Source organism: Pocillopora verrucosa, chromosome 3, assembly GCF_036669915.1.
Source record: "Pocillopora verrucosa isolate sample1 chromosome 3, ASM3666991v2, whole genome shotgun sequence".
In the NCBI taxonomy this organism is placed as follows: Eukaryota; Metazoa; Cnidaria; class Anthozoa; order Scleractinia; family Pocilloporidae; genus Pocillopora; species Pocillopora verrucosa.
Genome location: NC_089314.1, coordinates 8758416 through 8780169, shown reverse-complemented (window position 1 = coordinate 8780169; position 21754 = coordinate 8758416). Strand labels below are relative to the sequence as shown.

The 21754-nt window shown below is 37.7% G+C and overlaps 1 protein-coding gene across 2 annotated transcripts in view; it reads right to left on the bottom strand.

Annotated features, from left to right (window-relative positions):
- LOC131786794 (uncharacterized) overlaps nucleotides 1–21754 on the bottom strand; it is a 43710-nt gene that overhangs the window by 19165 nt on the left and 2791 nt on the right. Inside the window, exons 2-17 of one of the 2 annotated variants that reach the window (XM_066163721.1) lie at nucleotides 21495–21566; nucleotides 15423–15538; nucleotides 15184–15280; nucleotides 14521–14730; nucleotides 11645–11827; nucleotides 11044–11226; nucleotides 10356–10604; nucleotides 9102–9287; nucleotides 8167–8358; nucleotides 6869–7063; nucleotides 6317–6565; nucleotides 5914–6102; nucleotides 3987–4178; nucleotides 2967–3155; nucleotides 2023–2268; nucleotides 1568–1759 (exon numbers count right to left, since the gene is read on the bottom strand). In XM_066163721.1, coding sequence (XP_066019818.1) covers nucleotides 1568–1759; nucleotides 2023–2268; nucleotides 2967–3155; nucleotides 3987–4178; nucleotides 5914–6102; nucleotides 6317–6565; nucleotides 6869–7063; nucleotides 8167–8358; nucleotides 9102–9287; nucleotides 10356–10604; nucleotides 11044–11226; nucleotides 11645–11827; nucleotides 14521–14730; nucleotides 15184–15280 — 2752 coding nt within the window. In that variant the 5' untranslated portion in view covers nucleotides 15423–15538; nucleotides 21495–21566. Of the gene's footprint in view, nucleotides 1–1567; nucleotides 1760–2022; nucleotides 2269–2966; nucleotides 3156–3986; nucleotides 4179–5913; nucleotides 6103–6316; nucleotides 6566–6868; nucleotides 7064–8166; nucleotides 8359–9101; nucleotides 9288–10355; nucleotides 10605–11043; nucleotides 11227–11644; nucleotides 11828–14520; nucleotides 14731–15183; nucleotides 15281–15422; nucleotides 15539–21494; nucleotides 21567–21754 lie in introns of those variants that run through there. The other variant, XM_066163722.1, reaches the window with a different exon arrangement.

The following is a 21754-nucleotide window of genomic DNA, read 5'->3' as shown; positions in this document are numbered from 1 at the left end:
GAAAATACTCGCTTGTGCATGGCCCTCGTGTATACATGCGGTGTTTTGCTCTGTTGCTTTTTAGATCTCTACCAATGTCACTGTAATTAAGGGCCTCTTTACATGGAGGTGGGGGACCCCAGGTAGGTAAGGTAACCTGCCCAGCCGTGTGTCGAAAAATAAAACGTGTTTACAACCCCGGGGTGCTGGGATGAGGTTTATTGAGCTTGTTGTTGCGCTTGCAATTAGGAAGTTTGAGCCTGGGCGTCCCAAGCTCACGTCTCGAGAAAGGTGAAATATTAATTCCTGGACTCGTATGTATTTATCCATGAAAGCGTAACACGTTGTGTTACGCGGTGTTAGGTTACGCGAGAAACCATTGACTTAATACGTTATAAGGAATAGTTTGAAATGTGGTCGATTTACAACGCTAAATATTCCAAAATGTGAAAGTTTTACACTCCTTGTGTGTCCGTTGCAGTTTCTCGTGATTTCCGCCATGAGACGGCTAGGAAATGTACAAAGTTTTAAAACACACATGTTTCACTTTTGAGCTTTTTGCCCGGCCGGGGCGGGTTACCCCACCTTATCACGTTTACGTGGCAATTAATTGTTACCCCGTCTTACAGGGTTACCTTACCTGGCAGACCGGGCAACCCGCCTAGGCGGGTCACCCCACCTATCATGTAAACGTGATCAAAAGAAAATAAGAAGTTATATGGACAGGCGGGTTACCCCACCTACCTGGGGTCCCCCACCTCCATGTAAACAGGCCCTAAAATAGCATGTTTGTGTAGTCCACCTTTTTTCGGCTAGTGCATCAAATTTCATTTGTCACGCAATAAGCACGCTAACTGTATTTGCGTTGTGGAAACGGATTGAGGATACCTTTATATGCAGATATAATATACTTTAAAAACATAGACTACACATAGTAAATGCATTTCTCTATATGTTGCATGAGAATAATTTCTCAGCGGGGTTAGAAAGTTGTCTACTACGGTAATCCATGAATCGGAGTTTCTGAAAAGGAATATGTTGCATTATTTTTCGGTTTCTTCGGCAATCTTTACAAACTGAATTCCGAAGAAAATTCCTTTGTGAAAATGCACTGAAAGCCCGATAGAAATTTTGCAAATTAGGTACGTCTTGGCCGATTTCGAACTTTCGTATATTTTGCTAAATAAAAACTCGCTGAAACTTTTGAATATTATTTTTGAAAACAGTTCACCAAAAGGGTCTTTTGGAACAAATAAAAAAAAAGTTGAATTTTTGCTTCTGTCGCCGGATTCTTGAAAATTGCTGACAACCTCTCTTAATTCCTTATAATGAAGACATCTTTAACAGCCTCTCTATTTCACCTGCAATACATTTTTACCAGCTATCTGTAAGCTTCCCATTTCTATGAATTTGAAAGATGCGAATCAGATCGTTTCTGATTGCTGAAAACCAGCAATGATTACCTGAGATTCCACAAATGATCTTCGGGATTGGAAAAGGAGGAACGAAGCTCTTACTTATGTAGAAATAATCGGGTAAGTCAATTTAAAGATAATAGTTCAGCTATAATGAGATTTGCATAACTTACCTCTACAAACCGGGAAATCCTGATCCCACCTCCCTGTCAAGTGACCTGGTTTAGCTACACATGTGGTACTCGATGGGCCATCAAGGCTGTATCCATTGTCGCATCCCATTGTGCACTTTGAACCATATATGTTATCGCAAGGTCCAAAGAAGAAACCATTGAGCGGACTGAGAAGCCTTCGGCATCTAGTGACTTTGACATAAAAAATGTACTTATAATCATACTTCCGGTGGTTCAACCTTAAAAGTCTTAAATAAAATCCGTGAACAAATTTCATACTGCATCGGGAGAAAAGTCAAATTGATTCATAATAACGGTGTTTACTGCAATTTTTAAAATCGCACTTACGGTCTTGAAGATGTTAGTTGATCCTGATGGTTACCTTTTGAAATACTTAAAGAGCTTTCTAAAGTCTATCTATAAATTAATTCAGTTTTTGGTAAAATACTACTTACCATCAACGGACAAGTAAAAGCGGCAAAGTTTTCTATTTTCTGCGCTATCAGTTGCGTTGTACACAATCAAGTGCTTTCCTTCGTAGTATTTGGCTCTTATTCCAACTGTAGTAACGAATGGCTTAATACCGGAGTTGTCTGTGGCAACTACTGGCGGCCAAGATGGTTCTGTGTAATTTTTCCCTTTGTGTGCTGTTGCTAATATACCGGTAGGACAAGTTGAACCAAATGATGGACTTTCGATGTCTGGATATGGATAGAAAATAATGATGAGTATTTTTAGTAGCCAATTAAAAATTTTTTCCCATACCCAACAACTGACCCTTCAGGTTTAGGTCTTGGCTTCCACCCACTGCCTGATTCATCTAGAAATCTTCGCTTTCAGCACCAGTTAAATTTATTATTTAACATTTCAGCAGTTACGCTGTGTTTCTGGCAGACTTTTCATTTCAAAATTATGTTTAGGAGAGTTTCTTCGTGTAAGGCCATCTGTGTCTTCCTTTTTTTTTTTTTTGATTGAGTTCAGCCAATTCTTTCATAATTATTTGAGAATAGGGAAAACTCCGTGTTAGAAGGTGAGGTAGGCAAGTGTTAGGAGGCAAGAGAGAAGAAATGCACTGGTTCTTTTATGTGTAATTCAAATGAGGAATGATACAGCTCATGATTGCATGAATGAATTGATCGAATTCGGTCATCTTTGCTCTCATCTGGCCTTTCTCCTTTGGTACAATGAGTGAACGAGCAAGTCGGGGTTCATCTTTTTAACTTTTTGTGGCTATTAGACGAGGAAATTGTTGATTTAAACAGAGATTTCAACTTTTTTGATGAAATGTTATATCAAATAAGTTTAAAAGTTTACTTTAAAAATAACTTTTGTTCGCTAAACGTTACATAAAGCTACAAGTTGATTTTGCCCAACACCCACTGCGCTTTATTTCACTTACCTTTACAAACAATGCTAGAGTTTGAAGACCATATGCCGTTGCTGAGGCAAAATCTTAGGAGTGTTCCGATCGGCCGAAAACCTTTTTTACAGGAAAAGTAACACGAAGCTCCATACTTTGGAGAGAAAGTGCAATCATTAGGCTCCACGTAACCGTGGGCGGGAGGATGTAATGGTGGACATTTCACTTCTGGAATAATGACAAAAAAAAAAGCGTAAAGCTTTTATAATTAGCCAAAATAATTAAATGTGTAATTATTGGTGGCTGGTTATTCTATCCTGCAAAAAGCATGAAAGTATCAGGAAACGAAAGCATAATTATCCTCTTGCCTCTGTCCCAACAGAGACACCCCACCACAATGGTTTGGGACGAGGGTGAGGAGGAGAAGGAACTGCTCAGATTTCAATCAATCGAATTATCAAACCCTTAAAATTATGTTTTCAACATGAGCCATTAGGCTCGGGGGATAAGGTAACCACCCCTACGTTACCGACGTAAAATAGATTGTATTGTATTGTATTGTATCGATAAATATAGATTGCTAATGAGGTATTCTGTAAGGTGTGTTATGACTATGGATGAGTTATTGGATTGCCGTGACATCATCTGAAACATACTTTTGCCTTATTGACCCCCTCTCCCCCCTCCCTTAGTTTTTGCTGAAACCTTCTTTTTTTACGCCTATAGATGTAAACATGGCTTTATTCTTGAAACAAAAATCGTGCTTCGGTAATTAGAAATTCAAAATAAATCTCGCCAGTAATAATGGCTTTTTTGCACTTGGAAGGCGACCTCGGATGTCTTAGAGACGTTGAGAAGTTTCCTAAGAACCCAACATTTGATCCTCAGTGATGAGTTCTGAATTACTGTATCACCATAACTGTTAGAGACATTTAATCAAAAGCATTAGTTACACTAAAGCCAGGCTACATAGCAGTTTTCCAATTTTATTTTGCTCGTGAGACGCGCCCTTGTGATCAAACTATTCCTTATTTATTAAAAAAAAAACTTGGCAATTACCTCGACAATGCATTGGCTCTCCAGACCAAGTTCCATTCGCTTGACAGATTCTTTCAGATGACCCACTCTCCTTATAGAAACCCCGTCGGCAATAGAGGAAGCACTTGTCTCCAAATATATTTTGCACTTTTCCACCACCGCAACCGGACTGTAATGTTTTAGGGGGTAACTCAATGTGTGGGCATTTGGCCACTGCGAAGAGAAAGGAAAACCGTAAAACCTGTGCTGTAGAAAAATAGTAGTAACTGGTTCATTATGATACATTCTGCGTGTAGACGACGAAAGGGACGCTTTCCAGCCATATTTAAACAGTAATGAGAGCTTAATAAAAAAATAAGTTTAATCAATAGTTAACACAGATGATATCAATATGAGGTGAGATGGCACACGAGGCACAGCTAATTGTTGTACAGACCCAGCAATATGGAGTCTATTTGTTTCAGGTGATAAAAAGTTAACTGCTGTTCATGCGTTTTTTCTCCCGTAGGGAACAGACAATCACCTTACCGTTTATCAATAAATAGTAAAAGGTCTATTGTAAGGTAAGGGATGGGTTTGTATTATTTTTCCAGCTTACTCTATATCAGTTTCTTTTAACTTATAGGACATAACTTATTTGATATTCAATCTTGAAGATTCTTTTCCTAGCAGATCACTGACTGATTCAAGCAATACCTGTTAAAGCTGGATCACGAGGTGTCTAAGCTGACATAATTACATGTATCTAATACCTAGTAAGTAGCAAATTTCTCAGTTGACTGTATCATTTGAGCCACGAAATTGTATAAGAGAGACAACGAAATTTACCGAAAGATATTGTAATAGGCTGTAACGCCAGGTTCGCGGCGACTTATCGCCTTGAGCTTTGCGTGCGGGAAATGCCTACTGATCGAATAAGGCCATAGATCACGAAAAAACCATCTGTGATTAACGATGATTTATTGACGATAATTGAACGCAAACTGAAATATAATGCAGTGAATCAACTAATTACTAAATGACAACAGATTACAAGATGACGAATCGATAATGGTGAACATTCCGATTATAATTGCGGCGTAACAAACGTTTCTAGCAGATCCATAGGGACATAGGAAATCAATAACAACGAGAGAATCCATGCACCTCTGATTTTTCTAAAGCGATAGCAATAATATAAACGATAAAATCCTCAAGGCCATAAACTTCCAGGAGAAAAAAATCTGCAAAAAGCAAAATGAGACTTTTTGAAAAACTGGGCGCTGCCACGTGGAGCCACATAATTGACTTGTAAAAACGCGACTTTACAGAACAAAGGCTCTAAGTTCGAACTTGTACTTCAGAGTAGGGGTAGAAACAGTCTATACTTACAAATCGCTTCCCGCTTGTATTCTTTATAGCCAAGGGTGACTTTAACTTAATTTACCAAAAAACACTTTTTCTATATCTGTAACGCTGAAACTAGAGCCTTTGAAAGAAGGCCGCTAACAGCATCTATATACATCCACGTGTTAAAGCTTACGACGTAATTGCTAACAAAACAAAATTGACGAATTTGCGACGAGAATCAAGGATAATCATTTAAATGGAGAATCCTAGATCAAGCGTTTATTACAAGGTTGGTTCGGCTAAAAGAAGGGGATATTTTGCACGATCAAAAATAATTTGCCAAGGAAATTACCCTTAATAGAAATTTTTAGGCGTTCCAGTCAATATCTCTTCAAATCACGTTCTCGTATGTTATACTGAAAACAAAAAGATGTCATAATTATGAGCATGATCTGATCTGTTCTCTGGTACATGAAGAGATACCTCCATTAGACAGTGAGCCACACCCTTTCAAAATAGTCTCATCACTGACGTATATTCTGGAAGTTTGCGTAGGGGTAGTTTTGCTGGGAAGTAAATTGAAATGAAATATGATTATTTGAGTCGTATATACTCTTACATTTACACTTTGTTTCGTTTCCAGTCCAGTAACCCTTCGTTCCGTTCTTCTCGCAGACTCTGTAAAGAGAACCTTCTAATCTGTAGCCGTGGTGACAAGAAAAAACGCATTTGGAGCCATAAATGTTGGAATTGCTACAGATCATTTTACCACCAGGTGGAGCAAATACCTTTGGCCAACAGCGGATCACTAGAACGATATAGATAACTAAAATTAACTTCATGAGCCAGTTACCGTGTTTGTTCGACCCCTCCCCCTCATATTGCATGGCTTGAAATCACTTCGACATAAAAATTCTTGATACTTGCCTCAAATAAACCGCTAATGATTTGGGTGATTTCCAACGTCTTCTGTTGTAGAAAAAATGACTAAAAAAAAACTTTTAAAAATTCAAACTAACTACCTGAAACAAATATCCTAACAAAGCAAGATGCAAAGTTCCCCATGTTATCAGCTGCAGTGTAAATTACGCTGTGTTCGCCTTCATTGAAGAAATATCCTGATTTTTTGCCTTTCATCGTGATATTTGGTGGTATTCCAGAATTATCTATTACGTTTGGTCGTGCCCACTCGACTTTTGCCGTAAGTTCTTCTTTTGCAGCCGTTGCTTCTATCATCCTCGGGCAAGACAAAAACTTCGGTGGAGCTACGTCTGCAAAACAGTAAATTGAACAGCTCTAAATACTTATACTGATAACCTTGCAAACCTAAGCCTGGGTTAATGTCGATTAAAATTGTCCTTGTCTCCTTTTCACATGTTAGTTCAGAAATACTTCAAAATACTAATTTGCAAGAGGGAGGGTTCGCTCCGTATCTTGGAGGCTTGGTGACTAAGCTTAGTCGAAACTCAAGCTGTCGTTTAATCTTCACAGTTCCCAAGAAATTACGGTTTAGCTTTGGAAGTTGTAATAGCATAAACAAAATACGATAGAAAAAAAATTTAGTTAATTCAGACCTTTACAAGAAGGATTCTGTACTGGATGCATTGTTCCGGACTGCGTACAAGTTTTAAGTCCAGGCCCGACCAGCTGGTACCCTTCTTTGCAAGTGAAACGACAAACAGTCGCATAAGAAACGTTTCCATTCGTGCAGTTGTTTGGCTCAACCGTCAAGGCCCCGAGGTTGATGCTCAACTTGGGACAGCTAACAGCTAAAAAAAAAAAAAGCATACCGAAAAGTCGTAGAAATGTTCGATCATTTTAAATCGTATTTTTATTTTATTGCAACTCTGCCACGTCTATAGGTTTCAATGACAGAGACCTTGCAATGTTTCCTGATTGTACCGCCAAATACCCGCTAACTTTTAAGCCGAAAAATGCCACAAATTAAGTAAATTTAAAGAACGCCAAACAACAATGAGAATTTAGCTCTTTTAAGCGACGAAATTAGCTCTGAAGTCAACTATACTTCATTTCCAAACGCGATGCGAATTATGGCTGGGAAAAAAAACGATCTTATTGACTTTAAGGGTGGCCTTGCGAAGTAAGGGGTAATTCTTTACAACGGTATATATTTTCTATAAATTTTTGTGTCCCAAGAGTTTTTTTTTAATTTTGAAGAGCACTCGAAGAACTAAAGTTGCTCTCGGTCGCACCTCGAGCAACTCTTACTTTTCTATCGTACCCTCCAAACTTCCCGCATGCATCCATAACGCGATATACGTACGCCAAGTATGAACCAATTCTTAATTTTAATAAGTTCGGATATAACGCGTGCTCTCATTGGTTGAAAGAGCGTGCTCTAGGAGAGTATGGAGCATAGAGCTGAGCTAAAGCTGTCACGCCATCTGACAAATTGAATTATCTCCGACCTTTTCGGGGACTTCTCTCTAACCCTTTTTTTTTCGTGAATTGAAAGTGAAATTTCGGAACAAACGAACCGGCAAGTAGCGACAGAAGTCCTAAACAAAGGTTAGTAAAAATGCCAGGCGCCTTAATTTCAGTTATTATAATGTGAAAAAGAACTCAAGAAGAGGGGAGAAGCACTTGACTACGTCTCGTGTTTCACCCTACACTTTTTCCGTGCTCAAGCCGCTTCCTTCGTGCTTTATAACAGAACAGAGCGCAGTCAAGACTTCTCTATTTGTTAAGTATAAAACCGTGTCAAAAAAGGATCTTCTCTGTGCCAATCGTATCTTCAGAATTAGAGAAAAGTTTGAACTTGAAACTGGGAAACGATTGCTAGGTGCAATAAAGACAAATCTTTCAGCATTAAGGACAATGCGATGACAGAGAGGTTAATACGCAAAAATACCTGAGCAGGAAAGTTGTGACCCACTCCAATTTCCATTCGCCAGACATTTTCGTCTACTTGACCCTTGCAATGCTGTAAAACCGATATTGCAACTGACGAGGCAGGTAGTGCTGTAGTTTGCGACGCGGCCATCGCAGCCATATCCAGCCAGTGTCGCGTTTGCAGGAGCAGGGAAGGATAAACATGTATTAACTACCAATAAGTGAAAATAAAGTAGGGGAAAAAAACGTTTTAGAGGATCTACTGTCAAAACATCATGACCGGGTACATTAGTTTAGGAACAAACTGACATCTTATAATCCATAGAAGCTGCAGTGCTGTAAGGTGGATGTGAATATTCAGGCTGAATTAAGGCGTTATCTTCACATCATTGCATCTCTTATATAATGATATGATAATTATTTTCCGAAAACAATATACTACTTCTAAGAACATTGAAAGCTTGCAAAAAATTGTTAGCTCTATAGGAAAGAAACTGTGAGGAATTTATGATCACTGCCAAATTGATGATAGCTCATTACTTCTGTATTTGAGCGGTATGGCATCATTTTAAAGTTGGGATACACATGAGGGATATGTTTAGTTCACGCTTACGGATGACTAGTTACTAGTCCGTAACACTTAAAATTTTCCTAGTCACTTATATTCATAAAATGGATGAATTCCGGGAGCTTAATATAATTCAGTGGCCCAGCATCCCTGTCAGGAGGGGTATTAACACACTAAGTAGCTCCATGCTGGTAAAAGCGAACAATCTCCGACAGAAAGGGGCAAGCAAGGATGTCATGCGAGGAGTTAATTTCTTGGCCCATTTCATTAAGATTAAAAAATAAATAGGATAAAAATTGATCCAGTCAAAATTATCTGACCTTCCATGTGAATGGAGTTTGCTTTGATTGAAAAAAAATAGCTGGATGAATTCGAGCGAGTCTTACCTTCGCACTTTGGGTTACCAGTCCAGTACATATTATTTCCATTTCTTTCACATTTTCTGACCTTTTCGCCTTTAAGGGTAAATCCCTGATCGCACATAACATAGCATTTACTTTCGTAAAGATTTCCACATTTAGGATTCACAAGCTTCCCATTTAGTGGCGGATATAATGGAGGACATCTTAAGACTATGAACAATAAAAAGCGAACCTGTAAATTAGCATTGATAGCAAATAAGAATAAAAGCGTTTGGCGGCCGTGCGTCTTATCGCAGTAGCAAGAGCTGATGTTACATTTTAATTGAATTTTTCGTTGTTTCGCATTCTTACTCCCTTGGTTGGCTTTTTTTCGGGTTCTCCAATTTCCTCTACAGAAAAAAGGATACTGCATTAATAATGAAAATAACAGTGATTATGATGATAACAATAATAATTTAAAATTTATAATGATAATGATCAAGATGTTAAGAAAACTAACAATAATGATATAATAATGTAATAACGATGACATATTTGATAATTTTTTAGATCGGACTGAAACATTTTTTGATTGTCTAGCATTTAAGCATACCTTCGAGTATTTATACCACTGATATCACTAGTAAATATTGATTGGTAAGTCTCGATCTTTTTGTGGCTCACTTAAAAAACATGAAACTAATCAAACAAATACAAAAAGTAAAATGCAACTCGCATTTGCCTTTTTTAAGCCTATTAAAACTTATACATAGAGCCTCAGCGGATAGCCTATTTCCACAGTATTTAGCACCATCGCTTCGCTTGGTGTTAGTTGCTATGATTTAAGATCTTCTTCCGCGCCCGTTCCTCAAAAGTAGTGATCTTTATAGCATACGCCAAACTCCTAGCAGCTTTGAGGAACACAGGTGACTGTACTATGTTTTGCTAGAGTATTCGGAAACACTTGAGAAGCAGTTTCTAATTCTATAAATATTACATTGGTATGACATTAAGTATTAAGGAATTTTTTTAAATTCATTTTACATTTCTTATTTTATTTTGTTAATTATTATTACTACATGTACATTTTTGTGCAATAAGGATGTAGGATAGTTGGGTAGTTTGCAGGTGAAGAGCCATGGTTATTTGGTGGAGACACTGTGAATATACCGCTATCAATGTAATTATTATTATTATTATTACTATTTCATAAACACATACACACCCCACTGAGCACATCAACCCAACAAAACAGTTTACGAATAAACCATCTTTTTAAATTATCGTTTAGCAACTCACCTATAACATTTATATTTACGTCGCAAAATTGCCTATTTTTTTCCGCGTCTTCTGCCATATAAGGAATGGTGTGTCTCCCTTCCACCATAATTTGCGGCTGTTTAATGTTTTTGGGTGTCACTTTCACATTCCCTGAGTTGTCCCTTGCGGTGATCCTTCCCCACCTTACCGAGGCTGAGTTCTTCCCTCCTCGAGCGACTACCGTAACATGCACGGGGCAACTTACATCAAATTGAGGAGGTTTTGTATCTGTTGAAGGATCAAACATTTAACTCTTAAGGTCACTTTAAACTTAAGGATTATCCGTAATTGAACGCTATCCAATCTAGAAAATGTGAAAATAGAGTAAACTGACAACATGGGCTTTTACGGTAAGCTGTCTTTTATGTCTTGCTGACTCCTTTGCAAGAACCATTTGTTTGATTCGGTTTGTGCCATGAAATGTCCATGCCTATTGGTCAAATGACACATTTCATTTGGTTTCCGTTATGACGCAGATGCGCCTCATTTTCTGGCAGGTACGGCCAGACTTTAATAACTTAAGGGCTACGCTTGAATTATGATCACATGCAGTAGATATGTGCTAAAAATCAGCTCAACTACACACGCTTTACTCTCATGATAAAGAAGTTAATTATTTATATAAAAAATAACAGTGTCACTCACAACCTGCTTATGTTGTACTTACCCTGGCACACTATAAATCTATTGGTCCAAGATCCATCATTACATGTAGAGCTGCTAGGTTTTCCTTTATATGTGTAGCCATTCTTGCAAGTGATGTCACATTCTTGACCGTGAGTGGGACTCACCCTGCATCGATCACTTTTAAAAGCGCCATTTTTTATGGCCAATTTTGGGCAGCTTTTTGCTGTCGTGAGAAAGATGAGTGACACCAGAAAAATATAACCTTGACTGACAATCGTGTTAAAAATTTTCTTCGTGGTTCAGCTCTTAAAAATAGGTTTCATCGATAGATGGCCTGTTATGAAGCCCACAACTTGAAGTTAATATTATGGGCTTTCCATATCAATGAGAAATCGCGATTATAAGTAGTGTTAGTGTTAGGTTAGTGTTAGTGTTAGGCTAGATGCTCTGAACGAAATTACTCGAAAAATTGTCCAATGGAGAAACATCGAATGTGAAATGCGTGGATGGAAAAATTCATTGTTATGAGGCTGTCAAAGACAGAATGCAGGTCATTTTTTATTAGTAAACTTTTAAACTCTAGCTTTAGACAACTATAATTTTAAAAGACTTCTATCACCTCAACGAACGTATTTTTTTACCTTTGCATTCTGGTATCTTATTACTCCAACGAACCCTGGACCCACTCATCACGCACTGGCTGCGCGCCTCTCCAAGTAATTCATAACCCGTTTCACATGTCATTTCGCAGTAGCCATTGTAATCTCTGACACATCTAAGTACGCTTCCATGGTCTGGAGCCGACCGAGAAGGACAATTGAGTTCTAAAATGAAAGTAGTGCATTTGAGAGTCCAACCGATAGCCACCGTCAAAGACTTGGGGGCCATGAATGAAGCGAGTGCATCTCATGGTTATAACTCAGGTACGTTTAACTATTTTGACTAATTAAGAGAGGTAAATGTGGCATAAGGTATAAAGAGCAATAGCGTACATGGATCGCTATATTAGCTTATGCAGTACTGAGCTGACACGCACTCACATCGGGATTTGAAGACGAAAAATTTTCCTGTAGAAACCTACCGAATTTACCAATACTGCTAACCAGAGCCTATGTTCGATAAAAATGCGCTGCGTCCTTTTACCATTAACCTAATGTGGTTTCCAAAGGAGAAATTTGGTACAAAAACAAAGGACTTGACATCAATAGCCTTAGAAAGCTCTTAAAAGAAATAAGAGCTAGAGAAACCTAGTTCAAACAAAGAGAGAATTATAAGAAATCACAGCGCTCTTAAAACTATGCTGGAAATATATTTCAGTAATAAACCGCACTTTCTATCGGTTTAACGGCATAATAAACCACGCGAAATGTTGGGAGAATAAGAGAAAAGTTGTGAACTACAAGGCGCAGCCAGCACTCAAAATTTCTTTCAATAAAGTTCGGATATAACGCGCTCTGTCATTTGAGCGTGTTCTTTCAGGGTACAGGGTACACGAGCCATTTGCCAATTTTTATAGTGTCTGACCATTTCCCGGACTTCTCTCTCGATTTTTTTCGTTAATTGAAGGTGAAATTTCGGAACACGCGAGCCGGCACGTAGCAACAGAAGAACCAGCCAAGTCTTACGGCGTTCTCACCTCGAGCAATCTACATGCTCCTGTGAATTCATAAAACATACGCCTTGAGAATTTTGTTTTATAATTGCCGATGTACAAAAACTTGCGTGATTTTATGAGCCACAATTCGACCGGATTTCACTAAACAGTTCACTTTCAGATTCCGTATTAAGACTAAAAAAAAAATGTTGAATTCGACCCGCTGAACTGTTTCAATTTGTAAACTATTGCAGATTGTAATTTTAAATTAATGTAAAAGGTTATAAATGGTTTGGCCCCTGACTACGTAGGTGAACTTTTCAATTTTGCAAACAAAAGATACTCCGTAAGAAATTCAGATTTTGATATACCTCGTTACTTAACAGTAAGACATGAAAAACAGACTCTTGACTATTAGCTACCTGGACCCATACCTTTGGTCCAGACTATCCTCAAGTGATTGATAGCGACCCTCGCTGGACAATTTTAGATGGAACATCAGAAAGAAAGAATTGACTTATTTTATTGAGTGCACGTGCTCTAATTGTAACTTATCTATAAACTAACCACGTTTGCAATGGAATTTATCACTTTTTTTTAGCTAAATAACTATAGATTGGTGAATATTTCAAATATCAATTTTTCATGGAACTAAGGCCCGGTTCATACGTCGCATTTCTGCCGTGTCGAATTCAATTCAACGAATTAAATTCGGCAGAAATTCGACGTCTGAATCGGCTGCCGCATTTCTGCCGCACGTTCGACTAGTCTTGTCGCATTATCCGACAGAAATGCGACACCGATTCAAACGTCGAATTTCTGCCGTGTCGAATTTAATTCATACATTATGTTAATGTATTGAGCATGCGTAGACTGAGGCTAGCTATAAAAAGATGGCGTCACGAAGGGAAGAGACTTCAGATTCAGAAGAAGAAAGCTCTTTTTCTTTGTCTGACAATGAAAATTTGGCCCCGCCGAATAAAAAGAGACGAGGCAGAAAAGCGCAATGGCGAGATTGTCACGTCGCCGACAGGATCGATAAACTTGTGTTGCATTTTGATGAGACAAAATGAGAACAATCAACAGCAAAAGTTGAATTATTAGTCTATGCTTTTCCTGAAGACGATGCAGCATATACTGTTGCAGTGTCAGCCTCCTCCTTCGCCTTCCTTCGAAAACTTTTTGAAAAATAAAGAGCCTCCGTTTAGTATCTTCGTCCGCCATATTAGATAGTTACGTCTAGTTACGTAACCAATGTAACATTTTTCCGCTGACGGACCTGCACCGCAGTATCAATTCAAAGAATTAAATTCGGTAGAAATTCGACGTATGAATCAGCTGTCGCATTTCTGCCGCACTTAATTGAATTGAATTCGACACGGCAGAAGTGCGACGTATGAACCGGGCCTAAGCGATATTAAAATAATAAATAATGCAGATTTTCTCAGATTTTTATCATGGGTCTTCCCTGTTTTTGAAGTGATTGTAACTTTAAAATAGATTTTTAATGCTCGTAGCATCCCTGTTTTAATTTTTTATTTGGAATTTTCTTTTAGTGTCCACAGTTAGCTAATATATAGCTAAATACTCTGACATTTAGATAAAGTTCATTCATTCATTCCCTACTTTGATGGTTTAACATTTTTGACAGCTTTGGTCTTTTTCAACCAATCAGATTAATTGAACAGTTAGGATTCTGATTGGCTCCTTTAAGGGTGTTTATGAGAGCAGAAAACATGCCGACGACACTTTTGTTATAATCACCTCGCTTGAAATGATTATAGCGAACAGCGAGACATGACGCTCTCCTCGACCAATCAGAGCGTGTGCATCTCTATGATCACCGGAGCAATTATGCTTACCATAAACATTAGTCAAGCTTATGAAGCCGAGGCCGCAAACTTTAATTCATGAGATACATACTAACACAGCTGCCTCCATCTGCCTGATATCCTTCCCTGCAACTGCAAATGTAGGATCCTTCAGTGTTTTTACAGAGATGGTCACAATGGTCCTCAGAGTCTGCGCATTCGTCACAATCTTTGTTTCGCAAATCCCATTCATCTCCCTTGTTGCGATACTGATATTTGAAGCCATCTTTCCAACAGGGACCCCACTCACTCCATTGAGGTGCTAAAATAAGGAAATGAGATCCAACTAAACTCATCTGTGTTTATCTGTCCAAATGCTTTGAAAAGCGTTTACGTCGGTGAAGGCAAGGAAAAAGATAACGGCGACTCTAGCGAAAGGCCTTTTCTTGATGTAAAAGAAATTTATTTATGATTACTGATGTTTCTATAAATCTATGAGTTTCTGACTTTGATCTCTCATTCACAAGTGTCTCTACGAAGTTAGTATTTGGGAGAGAAATCGAAACATATCAAAAGCCCTATATTCTAACTTCCAGCTTATTTAAAACATATCAGACAATAGGTCTACCGTGGATTATTATGGTATTACAACGGTTTACAGCGTGGAGCGTGTTGCAAACATTATTCAACCGTTCTGCTGAATTAAGTTGCTAAATACACACTAGTAACTGAGCTGTTAACCTATAAACAAATCACGAGCCAATTCAGAACTCACACGAGCCAGGGCTACAACCTCCACATCCACTGACATCATTGATATGAACCACAAAGGCGGTAACAATGGCAGTAACAAGCAGTAAGAGGGTCTTCATCTGAAATAAATGAGAGTTATGCAAGGTTTTGTCGAGAATCACAAATTAATACATCGTACTGCACACATGACATTGGTAATTTGACTTTCTTACTACTCTTTTACAATTATTTATTTTTTAACTCTTTCCTATGTATTTTCACCTTTCTACCAAGCGGAAATGTATAAAATCAGTTGCCTTGAAGCTAGAAGACTGTGAATTATCCAAGGAAAGTCCACCACAGATTTCCAAGAAAAGCAGGAGTTGCTGAGTTAGTATCTGCAAAAACGAACAGTTTTTCGTGAGTGTAAAGAGTTCTTAGTATACCAGAAATTATTGTGTGGAACTTGAGTTATGGGAGATATACCATATATTATACGAAAAATAAAGATGTCTCAGACTGTCTGCGTTCAGAGTTTTTAATTTCATCACAAAATTTTTTCAGGAACAAATGTACCTCCCAGTGTATAATTGGGTCCACTGGTTTAATTGCAAGAGGTGCAGAACAATGGTAAGCACGCAAAAATACATCCTGACAATGTTTAACCAGTTGGTGTGATATGGCGTGAAAGTCGTCCCGAAAAGTTTGGTCCAGTACTAATCTGTTGTTAATGTTCATTTAAATTTCATTTCGACACCATATCCTGCGGCTTCGTATATTTCTTACACTGAATTTTTTCTGGCTATGCTGCCTCCTATAGGATCCTACAAGAGGCCAAGCCTCATATGTTGTCGAGATGAGTGGGTGAGTGCAACAGTAAAATTCCAATTCTTCACCCACTTTGACCCATGTTTCTTGCGCCACTAACTGTATGTTTTGGAGTATCTTAGTAGTTCGATATTCGCACTCGATGCACAATTGAGTTCACTCCTTTTGTGATTTCTGGCTTAGAGCCACCAGCGCATTATGTGTCTACTTCTTGCCGTGACACTATGGAAGATAGCCGAAGACGATGAACATCTCACAATCATTTCAGGATTGCACGCTATTAAAAACAATTTTTTTTTCTTGCAGAAATATATCTTAATAGGAGTGATCGCTGCATCATGAAGCTACAGGGTAATGTTATTCTTTTAAAAGAGGGCATAATCATTGTTGAAACCCAGAGAAGAGGGGAATCATGAGGCTTTCGAGCTAGCCACTTTAAATTGTTATTTTATAACTATTGTTATCATTGTTAATATTATTATTTGATACCATTAAATTATTGTGTGAATGTCAATTACGCAATATATTCTTGAATCTCTTGTGGAGCAGGGTACTCCTAAATATGTGGGATGTGGCAGGTTTTCTGTTTTGCACGTGAAGCAAATCAGCTGCAACACTAACCTCTAGTTCTTTTCAATGCTTTAAAAATTGCGCATTATCAGAAACCTTTTATTTACAACCAGAAGATACTCAATGACAAGTTTTCTTGCAAATTCATACATTTTGCTTTAGGTTATTTCCCTTAATCATACCGTTGTTTATGATAGAAATTGTTTTTTGCTTTATAGAAGCTTGTTTCGTGCAGCATTCATTGACGACTTCCGTAACGCATTAAACCCCCAGACAAACAGGAAACTGTAAATAATCAAATGCAAATTGACCTGAGAAGTAGCTTATAACATCTAAGGAACACAAATGCATCCTGCTGCTAATTGTCCATCTTACGCTAAGTAATGTTATTCATTTTTGTTTGTGTCATTCTATCAGATTTCATTTCGACCTCACGTCTAGCATCCCAGTAGTTTATTTTCACTGATATGCTAGTCAAAAGTCCAAGAACAACCCTTTCCTTCTCTAAGTGTCTTTTTAATTCCAACAGGAAACCATAGGTTTTGACAATAATAATAGTTATAAGGAAGAAATTAGAAGTCTCCTACAATCACCTTTGACCAAATGGTGCACTGGGACTTGTTTTTCTTGTGAAACTCACTGTGAGACCTTTGAGAACTTCAGTTTCAACTTTTCAAAGGCGTGCGCTCTCGAGAAGATGAAGGAAACAAATCAATCAAAGATAAGATGGCATTGATGAAGCAGATGTGCAGTGTTTTCATCTGTCCCGCACATTAAAGAAAGCTCTCAATTACGGAGATGATAAATTTGTTTACTAAATCTACACAACTTATATGAAGAGATAATCTTTGTGAAAAGGAACTTGCAGGAAAGCACACGAGACCGATCTGCCGGCTTTTTTTTTTCGGGTTTGTTCTCTATAATGACAATTTTATCTAATTTCTTAAGTTCTGTATGGATTAGTAAGCTTGTAAGTTTATAGGCTCTGCATATCATATTTTTCCCTTTTCATTCCAACTACGTTGTTACAAAGCAGCTATGTGCCAGTAATTTTTACGTCTTTTATTAGTACTGAGTAATTGTTTGTTTTTGTTTTGTTTTGTTTTTATTTCGCACCACACTCGGGACTACCGAATAACCAAAACTCACTTTATTTAAAGGAGAAAACTCAGTTTTCTCACTTAAATAAAGGTTCATTAAATAAATTTTGGGTGTTACTAAAAGTCTGGATCGGCAGAACGCGGAACCCCTGGAACCATTAAATTTTTGGTAAAAAAATAATAATGAAATAAAACAAAAGATAAAAACACCTCAACACTGTTTGAGATTTCGTTCTCAGAAGAAAACGTTATGAGAGAAACTTTGTTTGTTTGTTTGTTTGTTTTTTTTTTCCTCATCTACCTTGACTTCCAACCACATGAAGCCCAAGCTCACACAGCGAGCATCTGTGAGTATGTAAATACGTTCACGTTGCGCAATGAGTAAAATATAAGAACTTGCAGGGCAATAACAAGTCGCTCTCTCAACCATAAAAAAAGTTCTAAACTATTTTTGAGTAAGGACAAATTTTCCCCGCTCAAATGGTTGTTTTTTTGCATCGTGTGAATTTTTGGGCTGATTTAGGTCAATTTTGCTCGGTTTTAGTTAATCTACCTTGCCCCCTTCATAATCCTATGCAAGATAACGCCAACCGAATGAATCCACTGGAAGTAGAACGCTTTAAATTCGCTCCGGAAACTCCGAAATTCTACAAGCATCACCAGCGACGATTGTACCTTATGTTTTTGTTCCTTATTTTAGGGTCATGTACAATGAATCCCAGTGTAAAGGTTTGGTGAGAGCCTTCGGCTGTGGTGTTATTTTGATATCGCGGTACCCAAACCGTTAAAGGTCAGGGAAGGTGATTACTGATTACTCTAAATGATATTACATACCCTTGTACTGTGAATGTCGCCACAATTAAATTTGAAAGTCAGAAACAATTTCAACATATTTCTCTTCTAAAATATTCTCCTTTACACCCAACAACGAACTTTCAGACAGTGTTATGGTCCTTTGAGTTTTTATTTCATCTAATTACTTTTCTTGTACAAAAAAAAAATATGGGTTCTGCTGATCTACAATCCAGTAACACACAAACTTCTACTTGTGAACTCTGTTCCATTGTAATGCATGAAAAGGAGCAAAATCGGCAGTGTAGAGAAACTCAATCACCATTATTCAATTTTAACGGAAATTTCCTATTTTCCTTTTTATTCTAAATTCTTCTGGTCGTCTCCGCTCAAATCAGAGCTGTTACTGAGGCCTTGTTTAAATTAACAGCAAAAATGCGTCAGTTTGGCAAACCCAGCCTCAAATTACTAATGTTGATTTGTTCGTTCCCTCATAAATGAGTCACTGATGAAAATTAAATCCATTCATTTCTTCCTAATCTTTGAACTATGTAAACACGAGAAGGTTTTTTTCCTCCAATGACAGTTTCGAGAAATTTAGTCGAGCTGTCTTTACCACCCGACAAAATTTAAAACTAGCGCCGTGACCTTTCAGTTTAACTGCAATTCATTGCGGTAAAATTTTCTTTCTTTCGTTTCTAATGTGTGTGCACGTGTATTTCCAAAAATGAATTCATATGTCGATTGCCCACTTCGTCTTTACGGGAGTCCATGGGCTTCTGAAACGGATTGGGCAGTAATTCATCAACCTGAAGCTAAATGAATGCAGAAGTGGCCCTTCCCTTGCCTGAACAGAAAAATTGAAGCCAAGTAGAAGGCGAAAGGTTTTTTCGATTAAGAGCAGTCCTGGAAGGAAAGATTTTCAGACGCAAAAAAACTGTACAGAAGTGTTTATTTCTAAAGTCATTCTCTCAACACAAATAGTTTTTCATTCATCTCAAGAAAAGCGCATTCTTTTGAAGGGGTCAAGGGTCGAAGGACTTCTTATAAGCACTGCACGAAATGGACTTCTTTAAAACAACAGAAAAAAAAATATTTAAGAACATGTATGAATTATAGAAATCAAAACTTTGTCAGCTGTTAATTTATACTTCCTTGTTATCTAAAGCTCAGAAACAATGCCGGGGAAATTTAAATTACAAGTAAAAGTTCACACCTGGAGATCAAACTAGAGCCGTGAAATTCTGAACTTCAATACTACACCAGTAGTGTTACAATGTATTCCTGCTTCTTTTTTTTCTACTCGAGATAGCAAAGAAAAATAATTTTTTCCCAAAAATAGGAGATCCAAATACCTTTGGACCTTGTTTTTCTTACCTTAAGTGATGCCACTTGTTTTTGTTGATCTACCGGATACTACTTTGACCTTATGTCCTGAAGTGCGCTAGATTTATTTCACTGATTTGTACTCGTCACGTGAAGAAAAGCAAATTCTTTCTTAATGTGTTTGAGGTTGGTCCCTGTAGGTTTTAAAGTCACTTTTCCATGCAAACGGAAGACTATTTTTTGTCACAGATAGAAAATAGGTGATCATTTTCATTGCATGTGAAAAAGTGATGCCTGCAATACCCAATGGCGCATGATTTTCCTTTGCCGTTACAAATTTTTATGAAAAAACATTTTTTGTTGTTGTTTTGAAGAATCTCGTTACGTGCAGCACAAATTGTAGATTTCCTGTTTATCACAAGAGCGTTATTTTAAGTATGAATAAAACGATCGATGTCCAGACACGTTTTGTATCAGAAAATAAAATGTTAGCACTCTCCAGTCAATTCGGGATTGATTTGTGTAATGCATCCCAACGCAGCTATTTACCTCAAAGAAACGCTGGCGTTTCAGCTTTTTGTCATCTTAAGACTCTTAAGTACAACAACTCGTAACCTAAGAAATTTATCCGATGGATAGCGTTATCTGCCGTTTGGATAACTTTGCCCTGAAATTGTGCCTGTAGTGTATATTAGCTTCCTTTTTTTCCTTGCCCATAATAAATGAAGCGCCGGGCTGCAACTGAGGACATAATGATCCATTCTGATAAAACCGTATTAGAAATGAAACGCTATGTAACACGATAAAGAGTTACTGTGATGGCAATAACATCTCATGAAAGCCGCAATCAATGTACCCACAAATGAGATGTCACCAATTGCTGTTTATCTTGAATGTTTCAACTTTAGTGCTGAAAGGATCATGGTGTATGGTGCCCGTTTTAACCGCTTTTTCATCTTAAGTTTTAAAGACTCTGAGCTGTCTCACCTAGATTTAAAAACGCAACATGCATTCGTCAGTAAATGGAAACTTTTTCAACCTTACCGCTGAAACTAGAGGTTGTTACATAAAGAGGAACCCAAAGAAGTTCAGTCATATTTGACCAAGATCCTTCAAATGAAGGGGGAATGAAGTTGATGCGTGTGGATTGAGGACGGAAGGCGCTTAAATCCCAAAATTTGTGAAGAGCAAGACTCGAGAGCGTACCTCTAAAATAAAACCATGTCATCCTTTCAATTGCTCAAGGTACTCGCTTACAAGACAGTTTGCAGGGAAGATAAATAAACAAATACATATATTTTAAGATGTAAAAGATTACTGAAAAAATGCCATCCGAGATATGCAAATTTATTTTGATCATTCATTGTTTTTAGATATTTTGATTTAGGCGTATCTAACTGAAATAAATGCAGTAAACAATTGAATACTGGTGTTTTTCGTCGAGAAAGAAAAAAAGAAAACTTGAAATAACTTCCTCTAATCGATTTGGCACATCAGCAAACAATACAACAAAAAATATATAGTCCGTTTCTCTCTTTATAGAAGGCATTTTCAGAGAGGGAAACCAACATTCTAAGCTCCAATTTGACCTGTAAACAGCAGACAAGAAGAGCTACCCTGTGGAATGTTCATGGTCCAATTTTTTTGTTAAAGTAAAGCTAAATGCATTATAAGTAAAGCCAAATGCATAACATAAACAACCTTTTTTTTAAGAGTAGATTCAGCGGAAATAGCTTACCTCTCTTTGCCTAAACAGAGAAATTAACGCCGTTTTGAGGCCAGAGGCGGGTTCTCTCGAATAGCGACTGATCTGCGAAGGAAATTTCTCAGACTTTTGAAATTGAACACGAAGGTAAATATGCTGTAACAGTATCTGACATTAATATAAAATCGCCTCGAGTCAAATCAATCAGACCCGTCTCAGTGCTGAATTGATAAAACACCCCTTGATGGCCCTGGAATGTTGCAATACATGGATAAACCATAGGAAGTTATAGA